Source organism: Equus przewalskii, chromosome 26 (assembly GCF_037783145.1).
Source record: "Equus przewalskii isolate Varuska chromosome 26, EquPr2, whole genome shotgun sequence".
Classification (NCBI taxonomy): domain Eukaryota; kingdom Metazoa; phylum Chordata; class Mammalia; order Perissodactyla; family Equidae; genus Equus; species Equus przewalskii.
This window is the reverse complement of record NC_091856.1, coordinates 3,874,865-3,897,383: the sequence shown is the minus strand read 5'-3', so window position 1 is coordinate 3,897,383 and position 22,519 is coordinate 3,874,865. Positions and strand designations below refer to the sequence as shown.

Below are 22,519 nucleotides of genomic sequence, written 5' to 3'. Positions count from 1 at the left end.
AGAGAAAGAAAAACATGTCTACCTAAAGGAACTGAGGGCATACAATGGAGAAAAGAAAATCTTTTCAACAAATGGTGCTGGGAAAACTGGAAAGCCACATGTAAAAGAATGAAGATTGACCATTCTTTTCCACCATTCACCAAAATACACTCAAAATGGATCAAAGACCTAAAGCTGAGACCTGAAACCATAAGCCTTCTAGAAGAAAATGTAGGCAGTACACCCTTTGACATCAGTATTAAAAGGATCTTTTCAGACACCATGTCTTCTCAGACAAGGGAAACAATAGACAGAATAAACAAATGGGACTTCATCAGACTAAAGAGCTTCTTCAAGGCAAGGGAAAACAGGATTGAAACAAAAAACAACCCACTAACTGGGAAAAAATATTTGCAAGTAATACATCCAACAAAGGCTTAATATCCATAATATATAAAGAAATCACACAACTCAACAACAAAAAATCAAACAACCCGATCAAAAAATGGGCAGGAGACATGAACAGACATTTCTCCAAAGAAGATATACTGATGGCCAATGGGCACATGAAAAGATGTTCATCATCGCTGATCATCAGGGAAATGCAAATCAAAACTACACTAAGATATCACCTTACACCCATTAGAATGACAAAAATAACTAAAACAAATAGTAACAAATGTTGGAGAGGTTGTGGAGAAAAAGGAACCCTCATACACTGCTGGTGGGAATGCAAACTGGTGCAGCCACTATGGAAAACAGTATGGCGATTCCTCAAAAAATTAAAATAGAAATACCATATGATCCAGCTATCCCACGACTGGGTATCTATCCAAAGAGCTTGAAGTCAGCAATTCCAAAAGTCCCGTGCACCCCAATGTTCATTGCAGCATTGTTTACAATAGCCAAGACGTGGAAGCAACCTAAGTGCCCATCAACAGATGATTGGATAAAAAAGATGTGGTATATATATACAATGGAATACTACTCAGCCATAAAACAGAACAAAATCGTCCCATTTGCATCAACATGGATGGACCTTGAGGGAATCACATTAAGTGAAATAAGCCAGATAGAGAAGGATAATCTTTGTATGACTCCACTCATATGAGGAATTTAAACATGTGGACAAAGAGAACAGATTAGTGGCTACCAGGGGAAAGGAGGGGGTGGGGGGGGGTGGGCACAAAGAGTGAAGGGTTGCACCTACAACATGACTGACAGGCAATAATGTACAACTGAAATTTCACAAGATTGTAACCTATCATTAACTCAATAAAAATTTTTTTTTAAAAAAAGAAAAACATGTCTACCTAAAGACTTGTACTGTTTAAAGCAGCTTTATTTATAATACCTCCAAATTGGAAGCAACCCAGTTGTCTATCAGCATTTGAATGGATCAACAAGTTGTGGTATATCCATACAGTGAAATACTACTCATCAGTAAAAAGGAATGAACTGCTGATAAATGCGATAACAGGGACGAAACTCAAGAACACTGGGCAAAACTAATTTATAGTGACAGAAAGCAGATCGGTGGTTGCTGGGAGCCAGGACAGTGTAGTGTGTGAGGGGGAAAGAGTTGACTGCAAAGGAAGACAACTCAAAGAAACTTTTTTTCCCCAGTTTTATTGAAGATATATTTTACATACTGTAAAAGCCACCCTTTTTTGATTTACAGATCTTTGAATTTTGACAAACTATGTAGTATATCTGTCACCACAGTCAAGATATAGAATATTTCCATCACCCCAGGATTGCCTTGTGCCCTCTCTATAGTCAATCCCCTTGCCACACTCCCAGCCCTTGGCAACCACTGATCTAATTTCTGTGCCCATAGTTGTGCCTTTTCCAGAATGTTACATAAGTAGAATCATACAGTATATAGTCTTTTGTGTCTGGCTTCTTTCACTGAGCATAATGTCAGAGTGATCCCTATGGTTTTATGCAACAATAGTTTGTTCCTTTTTATTGCTGAATAGCGCTCCGCTGTGTTGGGTATACCACGTTTGTTTATTCCTTCACCTGTTGATACACATTTGGATTGTTTCCAGTTTGGGGGCAATTAGGAATAAAGCTACTCTAGACATTTCAAGTCCAGGTTTTTGTGTGGACGTAGGTCATATTTCTTGAGGAATTACCTAGGAGCAGTTTTGCTGGATTGTATGATAAGTGTATGATTTAGTTCCTAAGAAACTCCCGAACGATTTTTCAGGGTACTGTTTTGCGTGCCCACCAGAAATGTCTGAGAATTCCAGTTGCTCTGCATTCTCTTCAGCACTTCATACTGTCAGCTTTTTAAAAAATTTAAACTATTCTGATAGATGTGTAGTGATACGTCATTGTGGATTTAATTTGCATTTCCCTCATGAATAATGCTGTTGAGCATCTTTTCATGTTTTTTTTTTTTTTTTTTTTTTTTTTGCCGTCTGCATCTCTACTTTAGTGAAGTATGTGTTTGGATCTTTCGCGCATTTTCAATTGGGCTCTTTGTTTTCTTATTGAGTTTTGAATGTTTTTAGATATGCTGGTTAACAGGCCTCTACCAGGTGTGTTATGAAAATATTTTCTCTCAGTCTGTGGCTGGTCTTTTTATTTTCTTAACAGTCTTTAGAACAGCAGAAATTTTAAATTTTGATGAGATCCAATTTGTCAGTTTTTTCTTCTATGATTCTAAAAAGTCTTTGCCTAACCCAAGGTCACAAAGATTTACCCCTTTGTTTTTTCTACAAGTTTTACAGTATTAGCTTTTTCATTTAGGACCGAAATGATCCATTTTGAGTTAATTTTTGTGTATGGAATGAGGTTAACTTTTTGCATGTGGATGAGTAGTGTTCTAGCACTATTTGTTGAACTTTCTCCATTGAATTTCCTTGATATCTTTCTTGAAAACCAGTTGACCATATATGTGTGGGTCTATTTCTGGATTTTATTTCTGTTCCATTGATGTGACTGTCCTTTTGACAAAACTACAGTATTTTGAGTAATATGCTTTTACAGTAAGTCTTGAAACCAGCCTTATTGCGCTGGCTGGGACCTCCAGTGTGATAAAGACTAGGAGTGAAGAGAGGAGACATTCTTGCCCTGTTCCCAGTCTTAGGAAGAAAGTATTCACTCTTTCACTGTTACATATGATGTTAGCTGTGGGTTTTTTACAGATGCTCTTTATCAGGTTAAGGAGGTTCTCCTCTATTCTTATTTTCTGAGAATTTTTATCATAAATGATTTTGAACTTTGTCAAATGTCTTTTCTTCACCTGTTGATATCATGTGGTTTTTCTCATTTAGTTTGTTGATAGAGTCAGTTACGTTGACTGACTCATGAATGTTGAACCAACCTTGTATTCTTAGAGTAAACCATAGTTGATTCTGATGTGCTACCTGTCTTACATATTGTTGGATTTGATTTGCTAATATTTTGTTAGGAAATTTTTACTTTTATGTTTACGAGGGATATTGGTCTGTGCTGTTCTTTTATTGTAATGTCTTTGGTTTTTGTATCAGCATAATTCTGGCCTCATAAAATGACTTAAAAAGTGTTGCCTTCCCAGCTGTTTTCTGGAAGATTTTATATAGAAGTTGCATTAATTCTTTAAGTATTTGATAAAATTTGCCAATAAAGCCTTCTGGATTTGAGTTTTTCTTGTGTGAAGGTTTTTAACTACAAATTCAATTTCTCTGATAGATATAGGGATGTTAAGATTACCTATTCTTGAGCAAGCTTTGGAATTTGTGTCTGTCAATGAATTTATCCATTTCATCTAATTTTCCAAATTTATTGGCATAAGTTGTTCATAATAACCTCTTTTTAATGTTTGTAGGATCTGTATTGATGGTCCCTTCTTCAATCCCATTATTAGTAATTTGTGTGTTCTCTTTTTTTCCTTGATTAATCTACCTGGAAGTTTATCAATTTTATTGATATTTTTGAACAACTAGTTTTAGTTTCATGATTTTTTTCTATTACATAATATCTATTTCATCATTTCAGTGTTGATTTTGCTCTCATCTTTATTACTTCCTTCCTTCTACTTACTTTTGGTTTAATTTGCTCTCTTTTTTCTCAAGGTAGTAGATTACATTACTGATTTGGAAACTTTCTTTTCCAACATCAGTATATAATATTGTAATTTCCCTCTAAATATTGCTTTACAGAATTAACAAATTTTTATATATTGTATTTTCATTTATTTAAAATTATTTTCTGATTTTTTAGGGAGGGGGCCTTCCTTTTAGACCCTTGGTTATTTAGAAGTATGCCATTAAATTTGCTAATACATGGGGATTGTTCACATCTTTCTGTTACTAATACCCAGTTTAATTTTGTTCTGGTCACAGAAGACATTTTGTATAATTTCAGTTATTCTAAATTGGCTGAGGATTGTTCTAAGTCTCAGAATATATTCTATCTTGGTGAATGTCCCATGTGCTCTTGAAAAGAATGTATAGTCTGTTATTGTTGGGGCAAAGTGTTCTATAAATATCAGTTACATCAGTTTGGTTGATGGTATTGTTCAGCTCTCCTATATCCTTACTGATTTTTTGTCTACCGGTTCCACCAGTTACTGAGGAAGGAGCTTTGAAGTCTCCAGCAGTAATTGTGAATCTGTTTATGTATTCTGTCAGCTCCATTGGGTTTTGCTTCATGTGTTTTCAAACTCTGATGTTGGATGCAGTCACACTTAGGATTTGTATATATTCCTGATGAATTAACTCCTTAATTATGTAATATCCCTCTTTATCCCTGGTAATGTTCCTTGTTCTGATATTAATATAGTCATGTATTTGCATGGCATGTCTTTTTCTTTTTACTTTTAACCTGTGTATTTATATTTAAAATAAGTTTCTTGTGAATAGTATATAGGTAAGTCTTGCTTTTATATCCGTGTGGAATATAGGAATATTTCCATTTAATGTAATTTTTGGTATGGTTGGCTTTAAATCTCCATTTTGCTAGATGCTTTCTAATTGCCCTATCTGTTCTTTGTTGTTGATGTTTTCCATGCCTGATTCCTTTTTACTTGCCTTTTGATTTCATTTTTTATTCTGTTTTATCTTTACTACTGGCTTATTAGTTATACTTCTTTAAAAAAATTATAGTGGTTGCCATAAGGTTTACAAAAATGTCTTTATCGCATTCCCCTTTCAAATAATATTATACTACTTCATGTATAGTCTAAGAACTTCCAGTCCCTCTCTCTCATTCTTCGTGCTGTCATTGTTGTGCATTTTACTTTTACATATCTTACGCACCCCACATGAGGAACTTCTTTGGTGATGGAAATGTCTCTATCTTGATTGTGGTGATGATTACATGGGTGTAAACAGTTTTCAAAACTCAGTATACACCACACAGAAGATGAGGGAATTTTATTGTATGTAAATTATACCTAAATGAAGATTTGAATATATAATTTTATATGTGTGTATATATATATATATATATATATATATATATATATGCGCATGTGTCTATCTATAGAAAGAATGAGAATATGGACCTAGTATAGGACTTTCCTAAACTATGTACTATTTAATTAATTTACTGTTTAATTAATAGTATTAATTACATGTTGGTGCTAGTGGTAACAATTTGAAGAGAGTTAATATTTAGCAGAGGGAAGTACATAATGAATACTTAGGTTATTTGCATTTAAACCTTTCTGTCATTTGAGTATCATTTATAATTAAGAGCACCCACAAATGAGCTGATATTTTGTCTCCTTTTTAAAAGAGACAAATGAGGAAATTGCTGGAATTGTATGCTATTCCTCCTTTCTGTTTTCCAAACCAGAGAAGGAACAAGACGGTCTAGACTTCTATGCTGTCCAATATAGTGTCCACTAGCCATGTTTAATTTAAATTAAAAATTCAGTTCCTCAGTCATGCTGGCCCCCTTTCAAGTGCTTAGTGGCCACATATGACTAGTGGCTACCGTGCTGGACTTTGCAGTTATAAAACGGGCCCATCGGCACAGGCAGTTCTGTTGCGTGGCACTGCTGAAGGAAAAGTTAACAAGTGTCCCTGGCTGGCCTTTCTCCTTCCTTTAATGGAAGGCTAAGTCCGCTTTTCCCGGCTGCTTGAATGTCGTTCTCTGAATGTATCTCCATTCTGTTTACCATTAGTCCAAAGAAAATATGAGTGGGTAATCTTGAAAAATACCTCTTACTGACCATTGAAAATCCTTAGCCAGGGTCCCCATGGATTTCCTAGGTACCAATATTCAGTAGTCACTTTTCATTGTTTCTTTCACTTGACCTGTCTGCCGTGTGTGACACTTTTGGATGTTCTTGGTTCTTTCGTCTTTTTGTTTATATGACACCAACTCTGCCTTTTCTGCTTCTATCTCTCTGGTTGCTTTTTCTTCTCCTTTTATAGGTTCTTCTTTCTCTGCCCATCCCTTAAATGACAGCTTTCCACAGAGGTCCATCCTTAACCTTATTTTTGACTCCTTGGACACCAAATACCATATATGTGCTGAAGAGCAGCAAATCTGTAACCAGCTCAGGCCTCTCACCTGAGTTGCTGGTGACTATATCTACGTGGCTGCCCTACGAGCATCCCAGCCTCCATTTGTCCAAAGTGACTTCACTCTTTTCCTCTCTTGAAACCTGCCTCTACCCCACTCAGTGGGGTCATTAGTGTCCACTGTGCTTCTAGAAACTTGGGAACATCCCTCATCGCCCACACCAGTTAATCAATTCCTGTTGATTCCACCTCCTAATTACCTCTCAAATTGATTTTTTTGTTTATTCCCAAGGCTCTGTTTTCAGGTCCTCCACATTTGCCAGTATTCTTACAACTTAATCTTTCTCCTTCCAATTTATCTTCCCCACTGCTGAATGGTGAGTGATCTTTCTAAAATGCAGAGTTGATCACTTTATTCCCCTGTTTAAAATCCCTCTAAGGCCCCACATTATGTTTGGCAATAATGAAAACATGTTAGCATAATATAGTAGTCTCTTCTGGGTCTGCTTCTTCCCATCTATCCATCGCTCTCTTTCAGTCATGTCCAGCCACTTAACTGCCTGGAATTCTCTGAACCAACCGTGTACTTCTCTCTCACCTCTGTGCCTTTTGAACTCTCTGTTCCCTTTACTTGGGGCTGATGCCTCTCCCCATCTCTACCTTCCACTTCAGGACTCCATTCAGGCCTCCCATCATCTGGGAAACATTCCCTGAGGTCTTTCCTCCCCAGGCTGGTCTGTGCCTTTCTGACTTCCCTCGTGTTCTCACAGTATTCTGAGCTTTTCTCTACCATGGCAGTTACTTCCCTCTATTGTAGTAGCACAGAAAGTTCTCAGTAACAGTTTATGGAATAATCTAACAAGTGTAAATTCTGAAAATCTATTTGAATTCTAACCTAATGAATCATGTTATAGTAACCTTCTACTTTCTTGTTATAGGCGAAGATGCTGGACGCAGATCTGGTTTCAAAAATCCTACGAGCTGTTCTACAGTCTCATAAGAACGGAATAGCATTGCCCCGGCTCCAAGGAGAGTACAGGTCCTTGACCGGAGACTGGATCCCCTTCAAGCAGTTGGGCTACCCTACACTAGAAGCGTATCTGAGAAGCGTGCCCGCAGTTGTCAGGATAGAGACTAGTAGATCTGGAGAGGTAAGAAGGTAATTGTGCATGTCAGAAGAGTCAGACCAATTCTTAGTTGCCTGTCTGGCACTTCCAATCTCATAACCAGGATAGAAGTCCAAGCGAAAAGTACTAAGTACGTGATTTGAGATCGGTGCTGATGGAGAGAACAGCATCCAAAGCACAACCCAGATTCTGATGTCTTTTGTTTTATCCCTCAGGTTCTTTCCATTGTAAAAATCAGATTTAACCACATTAAATAAAACATTTTAAAGATAAAGTTGACCCAGTCTCCATGTCCGAGCAAAATAACCATACTGGAGCCATTAACTGCCTAAAGGTCACACCCATCCATTATGAACCTGCTGCAGCTGGTCCTGCCCGGGTCACTAATGACCTCCTGATTTCCAAATCTAATAGAGACTTTTAAATTCTCTCCGTTTGACCTGACTGCTGTCTAGTCCTACCATCTGGACCCTAGTTCAGTCCCTAATTGATCATTCAGCACCTTCGATTATTAAGGGCTCTCCCTGTCGCCTTATCTTTAGTCCCTCCTGTCTCAACCTGTTCTCACCTTCACACCAATGTGATCATAATTCTCTACAATTGTAAATCTTTTAGTTTCTCTGGAAGAGTATTTTATGTATAACGTGGGCAGTTTGGTGGCCAATAAATCCTGTGTTGCACATGCCTGTGACCCAGCAGTTTCACTCCTTGGTGTCTGCCCAGTGCACAGTAGGAAAGAGACGGACAGACCACCGTCCAGAAGACAAAAAGGCACCCACCCCTGAAACAGCCATTTTTCTGCGTACATTTCTACATGTGTAAACACTCAGAACAGATGTGGAGTATTTCTCACCAAAACTTGTGATAGTCATTCCTCCGTTTGGTGGGAGGTTGGGGAGGCAGTGGGTGGAGGAGGAAAAAGGGCACCAGGATCGGGAGAGTGGTCCAAGAGGAAGTTCACCTGCTCTGTAGTCATTGTTGTAAGGAGCAGGTGTAAATTAATTAAATACTGTATGAATAATAAGACTTGCTGCAGCGTCCTTGGTTCTCCCAGACAGAGTGAAGCCCTCCTTTCTGTCTATTTGGAACCTTGTCATACAGCTAATATAACACTTGACACAGTGTTTTCTATTTAGTCTCTGAGACCCTCTCTTTTTCCTTCATAAGTTTCTTGAGGATGAGAGATTGTTTTTTCACCTCTGATAGCTGGTGCTTAATAAATATGTGGTGAAAGTGTGAATGATCAAATGTCTGAATGAATTAATAAATTAATGCTTCATATAGTTAGTATGCTATAACTTACTCGACTCTTTATTCCCCTATTTTGGACATTTTTAATGTTTCTAGGATTTGACTATTAAACCCTATTACAAATATCTGGGTGTATAACTTTTTCTTCTCTTGAATTATATTCTTGTAATATATTTTTGGGAGTAGAAATACTGGGCCAAAGAGTGGGAACATACTTTGGCTTGTGGTGTGAAGCCTTATTGCTTTCATGTTCTTGATTTCAACCTGGAATCAAAGGCTTTAACACTAAGTGTGATATCGACCCTGATATCAGTTTCCCCACATTATTCCCAGCATATATGGGGTTAAAACCAAAACACTCATTCCCTGCTTACTCTCTGGCTTCCTGGCTCCAGAATCCACTATCCTCCATGGAGTCAGACACCGTCAAGGACAAGCACCTGGACTATCTCCTCCCGCAAAGAGATACGGGCTGGTGGGAAAGCTGCTGACCAGCAAGGTCATGGGCTCCCTCCTCTCTGCAAGTGTCTCAAGACCAAAGACAGGCTGATGGGAAAGCTCCGACCAGCAAGGCCATATGCTCCCCCTCCCCTACCTAAAACCCCAAATAAAAACCCTTCCTTTTAGCTTTTCGGGGAGTTTGGGATTTCAGCGTTAGCTGCCCTCTCTCCTTGCTCAGTGCTGTGCAAAAATAAAATTCCTACTTTCTTCCACCACACCCGGTGTCAGAAATTGGCTTACTGCACAACAGGTGAGCGAACTCACTTCAGGTTCGGTAACAAATAGGGCTTTAGAGGTCACCTGGTCCCAATAGTCTGCGTACTTTTTCACATATCCTGTATATCACACCCATTTTTAAAAGATAAAAAGCCGAGCTGCTGTGTTTTAAGCAGGTGCCAGAGGGTCCAGGCTCCACTTGCCCTGCCTTGCCCTCATAGCCCTGCCTCTGTGAGGGCCCCGGGCCACCTCCATGGAATCCAGTGGCTCCAATGAAGTTTGAAAACCCCAGATCTAGGCCCACTCCTGTTTTACAACTGAGAATACTGAGATTTGGCCGGTAAACTGATTTATCCCAAGTCACCCAGCTAAGCCAGTGCAGTGGCAAGACTAGGATCGAGTGGCCTTTGAGAGGTGATACAGATAGTGGCTACGAGTACATGCTTTGGATTCAGAGAGAGAGCCAGGCTGTGTGACTTAGGAAGGTTCTTTAACTTTCCTGCGTCTCTGTTTTCCCACATATAAAATGGGAATCAAATATATCTCAGATTATATGAGATACTATATGCAGATCACAGGTTTCCTTTGGTTCGTTTGTTAATCCCATAGCACCTAGTACTTTGGAGATGTTTAATAACTACCTGTTTGTGGAAAAAATGAAATCTTCAATTTGGGGAAAGAGGATGATTCAGTGTGCTAGACTATGCTCGATTTCTCTTGTAGGAAATAGAATTTTGCTCTAACATTGTCAAGGAGAGAAAGACATGAATATTTGCATACGGCTTGATTTGGAACGTGTAAACTCACTAAGATCCACTTTCAAAAATCAGCCTCTTGGGGCCGGCTCGGTGGTACAGCAGTTAAGTTCTCACGTTCCACTTCAGTGGCCCAGTGTCCGCCGGTTCGGATCCCGGGTGTGGACGTGGCACCGCTCATCAAGCCAGGCTGTGGTAGGAATCTCACATATAAAGTAGAGGAAGATGGGCACGAATGTTAGCTCAGGGCCATTCTTCCTCAGCAAAAAGAGGAGGATTGGCAGCAGATGTTAGCTCGGGGCTGATCTTCCTCAAAAAAAAAAAAAAGTCAACCTCTAGGCACCGGGTAATCTGAGAAGTGTTTCCCCTCTCACCTTCCTCTCATGAACAGATCACCTGCTATGCCGTGGCCTGCACGGAAACTGCAAGAATTGCTCAGCTTGTGGCTCGTCAGAGGAGTTCTAAAAGGAAAACTGGGCGGCAAGTGAATTGTCAGATGAGAGTCAAGAAAACCATGCTGTTTCCTCTGGAAGGTAAGGTCTTTTCACCTGCTAAAGTTTATAAGCCTGTCTATGAATACACTTATATGGAATTATGGAAATATTGCTTATATTCGTGATAAACACCTATATTTGTTAACATTCATCTGTCAAGGGAGAAATCCTAAGGCTAGTATTTCCATGTGAAATTAAGCAAACAGTGTGAAATAACTCAGAGTAGATTTTAATTAAACTTATTATGGCAAAGTGTGGTTTTATTCCTTTAGGTTATTTGGGGGAAAGCCTCATCTAGAATGTTGGATAAACCAAGAACCTATGATTTAATGTCTTATTTAACAAATCATGTATTTTAGTATAAATCCTTTATTTTCAGAAAAACGTGAATTGTATAGTACATAAAGTTGTTATAGACAACTCAGCCCGTGTTTACTGAAGACTTATCTCGAGGAGCTTCTAATCAGCTCTAAAACTAAATTCTCAAGAAACAGTGTAATGATAATATAAGAGGAGATGCCTGAATGCCACAGTGAGCATTTTAGACAAGGGAGCAATCATCATGAGTGAGAATGGCAGTGGAGGGCTTCAAGGTGAAGGGGAGACTTGAACCCAGAACTCAAACAACAGGAAGAATTTAAAGTGATGCAGAAGAGATGGGAGGACCGAGATACGGCTGAGTGGGCTGCATTTGTAGGAGCAGGAGGGGCTGCCACTGAAGTGTCAGTCGGTGAGTAGAGGAAAGGTTCCTGGCTAGTCTGGCAGATGAAGCCGCGTTTTGAAGAACCTCATCTGCCAAATCCTTGCCATCTACTCTTTCCCTGCTGACCACCCAACCCTCTAGTGGCACCCTGCTCATGTTCTTACAGACTGTTCGAGAATAGAGACCCACAGAAAACATCTGGATAGGGGAGTGACATAATGAAACTAGGGTTTGGGGAAGCTAATTAATTCCATTATGTGTGCCTAACTTCATAGGAAAACCAAAAGCAACTCTCAGACAACCAGGATTTTCTTCAGATCTTTCTATCAGCAAAAAACCTAATCCAACACTGTTAAGAGACAAAGGAAACTCTTTTGGAGTCAAGTCTGATGCTGAAATGCCGCCCTACACATTACACACAACTGTTGGAAGCGAAGTATTCAAAGATGCTCCAGTGCAGAGGCATGTGACCATGTCTGCCAACAACAGGTATTTGGGCTTTGTCTGGCTGAGAGAAGTTTGGTGAATGTGGGATAATAAAAGTCAAATATGTATGTTCATGCTAAGAAGGAAATACTTTCTGTTTTGTCTAATGTAAGTTCACATGTAGGGGAAAGATGCATCATTACTAGTATGTTCACTTCTCCTGGCTGCCTGAACGTCGTTCTCTGAATATATCTCCATTTTATATTTTCTCTGAATTGTTGGCAATCTCTCCTTATAAAACTAATTTTAGGGGCAGCCCCGTGGCCAGGTGGTTAAGATCACCTGCTCCGCTTCAGCGGCCCAGGGTTTCGCTGGTTCAGATCCTGGGCACAGACATGGCACGGCTCGTCAGGCCACACTGAGGCAGCGTCCCACATGCTACAACTACAAGGACCAACAACTACAATATATAACTAGGTGCTGGGGGGATCTGGGGAGAAAAAGCAGGCAAAAAAACCAAAACTAATTTTAAAAGCTCTCACAGGTTGTTGTAAGATGCTACTTCAGCATAACTTACAACTTTTTCTGAAAACCATTCTTATAATTAATTTTGTAAGTTTTAAGTAAAATATGATTGATTTGCACATTACACTATGCTCCGATAACTTACCCATAATTATACAATAGCACGATACATCCAGGCATCAGAATACTGGACCAGCAGTAATAACACCACCTTAAAGTCTTAGTTTGGGTCCCGCCATTCACTAGCCAGGTGAAATAAGTGAAATTATTTAATCTTTTGGGGCTGTATTTTCCTCATTTGACCAATGAAAATGTTAAACTAGGTGATCTCTAAGTTCCTTTCTGGCTCTAAATTTGTGGTTTTATAAGGTAACTCAGGTCAGCAAACTGTGACCCATGGGCCAAATCCAGCCCATTGCCTGTGTTTTGTAAATAAAGTTTTATTGGCACACAGCCACATCCCTTTGTTTATGTATTGTCTGTGGTTGCTTTTGCACAGCAACTGCAGAGTTGAGTAGTTATGCAGAAACTGTATGGCCTGCAAGGCCTGAAATATATACAATTGGCTCCTTTACAGAAAAGATTTGCCAAGTCAGGATATAGAAGAATCAGTATCAAGTTCTTCCATCCTATTTGTTCTTTAAAAAAAAGAATTTATGTAACATCTTTTTGAATCAGAGTTTGAAAATTCCATATTGTGCCAGCCCCTGTGGCCTAGTGGTTAAGTTTGGCATGCTCCGCTTCAGCGGCCTAGATTCGGTTCCTATGCATGGACCTACAGCACTCACCTGTCGGTGGCCATGCCATGGCAGCAGGCCACATACAAAAAGAGGAAGATTGGCAACAGATGTTAGCTCAGGGAAAATCTTCCTCAGCAAAAAAAAATTCATGACCTTTGTATTTTGTTAAAGTGGTAATATTGTTAAATGAGGTATTTATGCATAAAACATAGATGAGTATGGTGCTGGAGGCTGAGGTCCTGTTAAGCCTAGAAAAAGAGAAGAAATTGCTGTATATTTATTGTAGTGAGTAAGATCATGGACTTTGGATAGTACTGACTGTCTGGCATTAGCCAACAGGCACACAACTGAAAGGCATCTTTCAAGTATTAAGCTAAAGTAAATGAATGTAAATTTATTGTTGATTTATGAGTCTTTGTATGTTTAAAACTCATGTACTAAATATTTGTAGGAAGCATTTTCTAAAACATTTATTGCTTTCTTCTGATTACCAGAGTATTATTTGTGCAGTATAGAAAATTTGCAAAATATAAGAAAATAAAAGGAAGGAAAAAGTCACCTCTAATCCAGACATTAATGTAAACATTTAAAAGTATCTTTCTGGGCCGGCCTGGTAGCTCAGCGGTTAAGTTCACACGTTCTGCTTCTCAGCGGTCCAGGGTTCGTCAGTTCAGATCCTGGGTGTGGCCATGGCACCGCTTGGCAAAAGCCATGCTGTGGTAGGCGTCCCACGTATAAAGTAGAGGAAGATGGGCACAGCTGTTAGCTCAGGCCCAGTCTTCCTCAGCAAAAAGAGGAGGATTGGCAGTAATTAGCTCAGGGCTAATCTTCCTCAAAATAAATAAATAAATAAAAGTATCTTTCTATTATTTTTATTTATGTCTATATAAGTTTTTTAAAATAGAAATTGGGCATGCTATATGTTACTAATGTATATCCTGTTTCAAAAGGCAATCTATTGTGAAGATTTTCCATATCATCGAGTATACTTCTACATTATCTTTTTTTTTTTTTCCTGAGGAAGATTCGCCCTAAGCTAACATCTGTGCCAGTCTTCCTCTATTTTGTATGTGGGTCACTGCCTCAGCCTGGCTGCCAATGAGTGGTGTAGGTCTGTGCCCAGGAATTGAATTTGGGCCACCAAACCTAGCCACTAGGCCATGGGGCCACCCCTACGTTATCATTTTTACTGTCAGGGTAATCCATTGTCCTATCACCTGCTGTTGAATATGAATAATTTCCACTATTGTAAGCAGTTCTACAAGGAACATATTTGTAGAACAATCCTTATGTTTATTCACAACTAGTTCCTTAGAATAAATTGGTAGAAATAGAATCTCTGGGAGTGACAGCTGCATAATGGCAGACTGAGCTCTTCCCCTTAGACTCTCCCCCCTAAGAAACAATGAAAAAGACATTCATAAACTAACAGAGGACATTCACACAACACAAAAGAGATCTGAGAGACCCATGCAGCCATACCTCTGATGGTAGAGCTGCTGGACCCCGCAGGAGGAAGTAGGAGGAGGTAAGGGATCTCATCTCCCTCCCCAGCAGCAACCCAGGGTGCAGGACCACAAGTGCAGCTCTGAGAAAAGAGTGGGGAGGGGCAGCTCTCAGCAGGAACACCTTCTGTCTCCAAGTTCCCTCACAGCCTATTGGAAAGCCCCACACAGAGGAGGCTAAGCTATTGCAGGGTGGTCTTCAAGCCAGCACCCCAGGAGAGCAGATAGCAAGAGCAAAGAGAGAACATCCCTGGGATTGTGCACACGAAAGAAAATGCCCCTCACCCCTCCAGTTGCTCCAGCTCAGCAGGTCAGTCAGAGTACCCATGCATAAGTTAGAAAAGCAGCAGCTGTGAGTGAGTAAACTGGAAATCACAGATGGGCCAGCATAGATTCCAAAGGACAGGAACAGACACCAGGAATCATGGCAGGCTCAGAATACATAGCTCCTGACCCCCAACTCCACCCCGTGGCTGCAAGTGGAATCTGCAACAAGATATTATCACTCGCAAAGGCACAAATCCACATCATCAGATAGTATGAAGAAATATATTAATACTCCAGACAAGAAAGAAAAGTGACAAGCCCCCAGAAATCAATCCTGAAGGCACAGAAATTTGCAATCTAAATGCAGAGAATTCAAAATAGCTATCATAAAAAAACTCAACAAGTTACAAGAAAATTCAGATAGTTCAATGAAATCAGGAATGGAATTAATGAACAGAGGGAATTCTTCACAAAAGAAGTTGAAACTATAAAGAAAAATCAGTCAGACATGTTGAAGATGAAAAACACAATGAATGAGATAAAGAAAAACCCGGACTCCCTGAATAACAGAGCTGACATTATAGAGGACTGAATTAGCAATCTGGAGGATAGAAATATAGAAATTCTTCAGATAGAGGAGGAAAGAGAACTAAGACTAAAAAGAAATGAAGAAATTCACCAAGAAATATCTGACTCAATTAGGAAATGCAACATAAGGATTATAGGTATTCCAGAGGGCGAGGAGAGGCAGAATGGAGCAGAGCACTTGTTCAAAGAAATGATAGCTGATAACTTCCCAAACCTAGGGAAGGAACTGGAAATACAGGTAAAAGAAGCTAATATACCTCCTAACTGTATCAGTGTCCAAGGCATATAGTAGTTAAACTAGCAAGAGTCAATCACAGAGAAAAAATATTAAGGGTAGCAAGGCAGAAGAAAATAACTTACAAAGGAACTCCTATCAGGCTTTCAGTGGATTTCTCAGCAGAAACCTTACAGGCTAGGAGAGAGGGGAAAGATATATTTAAAATTCTGAAGGATAGAAACTTCCAGCCAAGAATACTCTATCCAGTAAAAAGATCCTTCAGATATGATGGAAAAATAAAAACTTTCCAAGATAAACAAAAGCTAAGGAAGTTCAGTGCCATAAGACACCCCCTACAAGAAATGACCAAGAAGGCCCTCATAGCAATCCTCCAGATTGCTAATTCAGTCCTCTATAATGTCAGCTCTGTTATTCAGGGAGTCCGGGTTTTTCTTTATCTCATTCATTGTGTTTTTCATCTTCAACATGTCTGACTGATTTTTCTTTATAGTTTCAACTTCTTTTGTGAAGAATTCATACCTGGGGAAAAAAAGGGGGTTACAAAGCCTTGAGCAAACAGACAAATGGACAGATGAAATCTGAAAATTGCAGCTATCAGAACAGGTTAGCAAACACTTAATTATAACATTAAAGATAAAGGGAAGGAAAACATCAAGAATAACTATATAATCTTGTCATTTTAACCACAAACCCACAATACAAGATGGAATGAGTTGTGACAACAATAACTTAGAAAGGGAAGAGGTAAGGGAAGGAGTCAGCTTAGACTAAGGGAATTAAGAGGCTATCAGAAAATGGACTATCTCATCCAGAGATTTTTTTTTCAAAGATTGGCACCTGGGCTAACAACTGTTGCCAATCTTTTTTTTTCTGCTTTTTATCTCCCCAAACCCCCCCTGTACACAGTTGTATATCTTAGTTGCACGTCCTTCTAGTTGTGGGATCTGGGACGCTGCCTCACCGTGGCCTGACAAGCGGTGCCATGTCCACGCCCAGGATCTGAACCCTGGGCCGCTGCAGCAGAGTGCGTGAACTTAACCACACAGCCACAGAACCGGCCCCTCACCTAGAGATTTTTATACAAACATCATGGTAACCACTAAACAAATAATGAGAACAGAGACAAAAATGATAAATAAAGAGAAAACTGAGAAAACCATCATAGAGAACTACTAAACTGAGTTGGTAGTCCAAAATAAACTGGACAAGAAACAAGGGAAATACAGAACAACTGGAAAACAAGTGATAAAATGGCAGCATTGAGCCCTCGTATATCAATAATCACTCTAAATATAAATGGATTGATTCTCCAATCAAAAGACACAAAGTGGCAAGATGGATTAAAAAACAAGACCCAACAATATGCTGCCTTCAGGAAGCACATCTCAGCTCTGAAGACAAACATAGGCTCAGAGCGAAGGGATGGAAGACGATGCTCCAAGCTAATGGCAAACTAAAGAAAGCAGGTTTGCCATACTTATATCAGACAGAGTAGACTTCAAGATAAAGCAGGCAATTAGAGGCAAAGAGGGACACTATATAATTATAAAAGGGATACTTCACCAAGAAGACATAACACTTATAAATATATATGCACCCAACACAGGAGCACAAAAGTACATAAAGCAACTATTAACAAACCTTAAAGGAGATATTAACAACAACACAATAACAGTAGGGGACCTTAACACCCTACTTACATCCATGGATAGATCATCCAGACAGAAAGTCAACAAGAAAACAGTGGAATTAAATGAAAAACTGGACCAGATGGACTTAATAGATATATCTAGAACAGTTCATTCAAAAACAGCAGAATACACATTCTTCTCAAGTGCAAATGGAACATTCTCAAGGATAGACCATATGTTTGGAAACAAGGCAAGCCTCAATAAATTTAAGAAGCTTGAAATCATATTAAGCATCTTTTCCAACCATAATGCTATGAAACTAGAAATCAACTACAAGAAAAAGCTGGATAAGTGACAAATATCTGGAGACTAAACAACATGCTACTGAACAACCATTGGGTCATTGAAGAATTAAAGGCAAAATCAAAAAACATCTGGAGACAAATGAAAATGAAAATACACCATACCAATTCATATGGGATGCAGCAAAAGCAGTCCTAATAGGGAAATTCATAGCAATACAGGCCCACCTTAACAAATAAAAGGGGCCAGCCCAGTGGCATAGTGGTTAAGTTTCCATGCTTCACTTCGGTGGCCTGGGGTTTGCTGGTTCAGATCCCAGGCACAGACCTACACACCACTCATCAAGCCATGCTTTGGCAGTGTCCCACATACAAAATAGAGAAAGATTGGCAACAAATGTCAGCTCAGAGAAAATCTTCGTCACCAAAACAAACAAACAAACAAACAAACAAAATCTAAAATAAGCAATCTTAAACTTCACCTAACAGAATTAGAAAAAGAAGAGCCAACAAAGCCCAAAGTCAGCAGAAGGAGGGAAATAATAAAAATTAGAGTAGAAATGAATGAAATTTAAACCAAAAACACAGAAGAAAGGATCAATGAAACTAACAGCTGGTTCTTTGAGAAGATAAACAAAATTGACAAGCCCTTAGCCAGACTCATTAAGAAAAAAAGAGAGAAGGCTCAAATAAATAAAATTATATAAATGAAAGAGGAGAAATTACAATGGATACCACAGAAATACAAAGGATTTTAAGAGAATACTATGAAAAACTATACACCAACAAATTGGACAATCTAGAAGAAATGGATAAATTCTTAGACTCATACAACTTCCCAAAACTGAATCAAGAAGAAATAGAGAATCTGAATAGACCAATAACAAGTAAAGAGATTGAAACAGTAATCAAAAACCTACCCAAAAATAAAAGTCCAGGACCAAATGGCTTCTCTGGAGAATTCTACCAAACCCTCAAAGAAGATTTATTATCTATCCTTCTCAAACTATTCCAAAAAGTTGAAGAAGATGGAATACTTCCTAACACATTCTATGAGGCCAACATCACCCTGATCCCAAAGCCAGATAAGGATAACACAAAGAAGGAAAATTACAGGCCAGTATCACTGATGAATGTAGATGCAAAAGACCTCCACAAAATATTAACTGAATACAGCAATACATTAAAAGGATCATACACCATGATTAAGTGGGATTTATACCAGGGGTGCAGGGATGGTTCAACATCCACAAATCAATCAATTTCCTACACCACATTAACAAAAAGAGGAGTAAAAACCACAGGATCATCTCAGTAGATTCAGAGAAAGCATTTGACAAGATCCAACATCCATTTATGACAAGAAGTCTCAATAAAAAGGGGTATAGAAGGAAAAGTACCTCCACATGACAAACTCACCACCAACATCATACTCAACAGGGAAAAAACCGAAAGCCAACCCTCTGAAAACAGGAACAAGACAATGGTGCCCATTCCCACTACTCTTATAGTACTAGAGGTTTTGGCCAGAGCAATTAGGCAAGAAAAAGAAACAAAATGTATCCAAATAGGCAATGAAGAAGTGAAACTCTCACTGTTTGCAGACAATATGATTTTGTATATAGAAAATCCTAAAGAATCCTTCAGAAAACTATTAGAAATAATCAACATCTACAGCAAAGTTGCAGGGTACAAAATCAACATATAAAAGTCAGTGGCACTTCTATACTCTTAATAGCAAACTCAGGAATACAATCCCATTTATGATCACAACAAAAAGAATAAAATATCTAGGAATAAATATAACCAAGGAGGTGAAAGCCCTATACAATGAAAACTATAAGACATTATTGAATGAAATCAATGATGACATAAAGAAACAGAAACATATTCCATGCTCATGGATTGGAAGGATAAATATAGTTAAAATGTCCATACTACCCAAAGCAATCTACAGATTCAATGCAATCCCAATCAGAATCCCAATGGCATTCTTCACGGAAATAGAACAAAGGATCCTAAAATTCATATGGGGCAATAAAAGACCCCAAACAGCTAAAGCAATCCTGAGAAAAAAGAACAAAGTTGGAGGCATCACAATCCCTGGCTTCAAAATATACTACAAAGTTATAGTAATCAAAACAGCATGGTACTGGTACAAAAACAGGTGCACAGATCAATGGAACAGAATTGAAAGCCCCTAAATAAAACCACACATCTCTATGGACACCTAATCTTCGACAAAAGAGCCATGAACATACAATGGAGAAAGGAAAGTCTCTTCAATAAATGGTGTTGGGAAAACTGGACAGCCACATGCAAAAGAATGAAAGTAGACCATTATCTTTCACTACACACAAAAATAAACTCAAAATGGACGAAAGACTTGAAGGTAAGACCTGAAACCATAAAACTCCTAGAAGAAAATATAGGAAGTACACTCTTTGATATCAGTCTTAAATAGATCTTTTCGAATACTATGACTACTCAGGCAAGGGAAACAAAAAGAAATATAAACAAGTGGGACTTCATCAGACTAAAGAGCTTCTGCAAGGGAAAGGAAACCAGGAACAAAATTAAAAGACCACTCACTAACTGGGAGAAAATATTTTCAAATCATATATCCAACAAGGGGTTAATCTCCAAAATATGTAAAGAACTCACAAAACTCAACAACGAAAAAGCGAGCAACCCGATCAAACAGTGGGCAGAGGATATGAACAGACATTTTTCCAAAGAAGATATACAGATGGCAAATAAATACATGAAAAGATATTCAACATCACTAATCATCAGGGAAATGCAAATCAGAACTACACAAAGATATCACCTTATACCCATTCAAATAGCTATAATCACCAAGACAAAAAATAACAAATGTTGGAGAGCATGTGGAGAAAAGGGAACCTTCATACACTGCTGGTGGGAGTGCAAACTGGTATAGCCACTGTGGAAAACAGTATGGAGATTTCTCAAAAAACTAAAAATAGAAACACCATATGACCAGCTATCACACTACTGGGTATTTATCCAAAGAACTTGAAATCGACAATTCAAAGAGACTTATGCACCCCTATGTTCATTGCAGCATAATTCACAATAGCCAAGAAGTGGAAGCAACCCAGGTGTCCATCAACTGATGAATGGATAAAGATGTAGTGTATATATACAATGGAATAGTACTCAGCCATTAAAAAGACAAGATCATCCCATTCGCAACAACCATTCTCTACTTCCTAATTTGGTTTGTTGGTTCTATCAATGCTGTTATTACACCTGCTGCTCCTCTCAGAGCGCTCAGTAGACTTTGTTCTTATATAGAGATTTTGTCAGTGCATTAATTCTCTATTGCTGTGTACCAGATTACCACAAGTTTAGCTTACAACACATACTTATTATCTCCTAGTTTCTGTGCGTCAGGAGTCTAGCCACCGCTTAGCTAGGTCCTCTGCTTCGGTTCCTTTCGAGTTGTTACTTAGTTCTGTCTGGCTCTTGACCAAAGACCACCTTCCATTTCTTGCCATGTAGGCCTCCCCAACATGGCCACTTGCTTCATCAAAGCCAGCAAGGAAGAGATTATGCTAGCAAAATGGAAATTAAAATCTTTTGTAGCCTACTTATTTGTAGTGCCCTCAACCTTGAAGTATTCTCTGGGCTAGAAGCAAGTTACTCGAGGGGAGGGGATTACACAGCCTGTGGATGCCAGGAGGCAAGGATCACTGAGGCCGTCTAACAGCTGCTCACCACAGTCAGTTTTCTCAATGAAGTGTGTAGTTCGTGAGAGTAGGGGTGTGTTTTTTTGCTTATCATTGATCATTACTGTCGGACACAATGCCTGGCACACAGTAGGTCCCAAATAAATATTTGCGGGATAAGAACATGTCTCTAATAGATGGCATATGTTTAGATTTGGGGTTTGGGGGGGACCAGTCTAAGCATTTGTCTTTTAAGAAACAAAATAAGTCTTTTATTCTTATTGTTATAAAATTGGTTGGAGCTCACAGTCATATTACTGTGTTTGCTTTTCATGTGTCCCTGTGATTTCCCTTGAATATCTTTCTTTTGCTGTGTTGACTGTTTTCTTTCCTGTCCGTTAGACCTACCAATAGCAGTCTCTGCCATTGTCTCCCGTACTCTCGCTCTTTGCTCACAACCCTCTGCTTCTACTAGAGCCCTCAAAGCTGACTCGAAGCAGGACAAGCTTTCAGTTTACATTTTTAGGGCTCTGGCTCAAGGGAAGGGAGTTCTGTCTCTCTACCAGTTCAGCAACAGTAGGAGATGGATATGATTTTGGCATCTTCTGTTGTTTCCCAGATGCATTATCCACAAACGTGATCCTCTTATAATTGCGTAGCATCATATACTAAAGAAACTGTTATTGGTAGCCTGCAATCTAATCATTCCTTTTAAAATTAAAATACTATAAGGAGGTGTGCCTCATTTCAAAGAATTGATCTAATTTTTAGAGTATTCCATACCATCCAAAAATTGGGAAATGTGTGTGCTGTGTCACTATCACCCACTCTAGTCCCCGACCCACTGCTGGGCAAGACATAGTCATTGATTCATTCAATCCTCCTCTTCATTCTTACAACATTCACTCTCCCTTCGTATACTAAGCCCTGCCCTAGGCACTGGGAACACAGATAATTAAGACACTTGGAGTCTACTGAGGGAGACAGACATGAACACAGAGGATATCTCTGTGTGTATGTGGTTTATTTCTTTGTCCTCATATTTGGAAAAATCTTCCTAAATATATGCAATATAATTCATATAAAATTCTTTTGGTGAGGATATAAGG

General features: G+C 38.9%; 1 protein-coding gene and 1 long non-coding RNA gene across 4 annotated transcripts in view; one reads left to right on the top strand and one right to left on the bottom strand.

Annotated features, from left to right (window-relative positions):
• The window catches only part of LOC139079654 (uncharacterized), a 66,391-nt gene that overhangs the window by 6,296 nt on the left and 37,576 nt on the right, over nucleotides 1–22,519 (bottom strand). The gene's annotated exons all lie outside the window — the stretch shown is intronic.
• LOC103561417 (stimulated by retinoic acid gene 6 protein-like) overlaps nucleotides 1–22,519 on the top strand; it is a 56,542-nt gene that overhangs the window by 9,432 nt on the left and 24,591 nt on the right. For both annotated transcript variants that reach the window (XM_070595829.1, XM_070595828.1), the window contains 3 exons: nucleotides 7,385–7,597; nucleotides 10,688–10,829; nucleotides 11,769–11,982. In XM_070595829.1, the coding sequence (XP_070451930.1) occupies nucleotides 7,391–7,597; nucleotides 10,688–10,829; nucleotides 11,769–11,982 (563 nt within the window). In that variant the 5' untranslated portion in view covers nucleotides 7,385–7,390. The remainder of the gene's footprint in view (nucleotides 1–7,384; nucleotides 7,598–10,687; nucleotides 10,830–11,768; nucleotides 11,983–22,519) is intronic.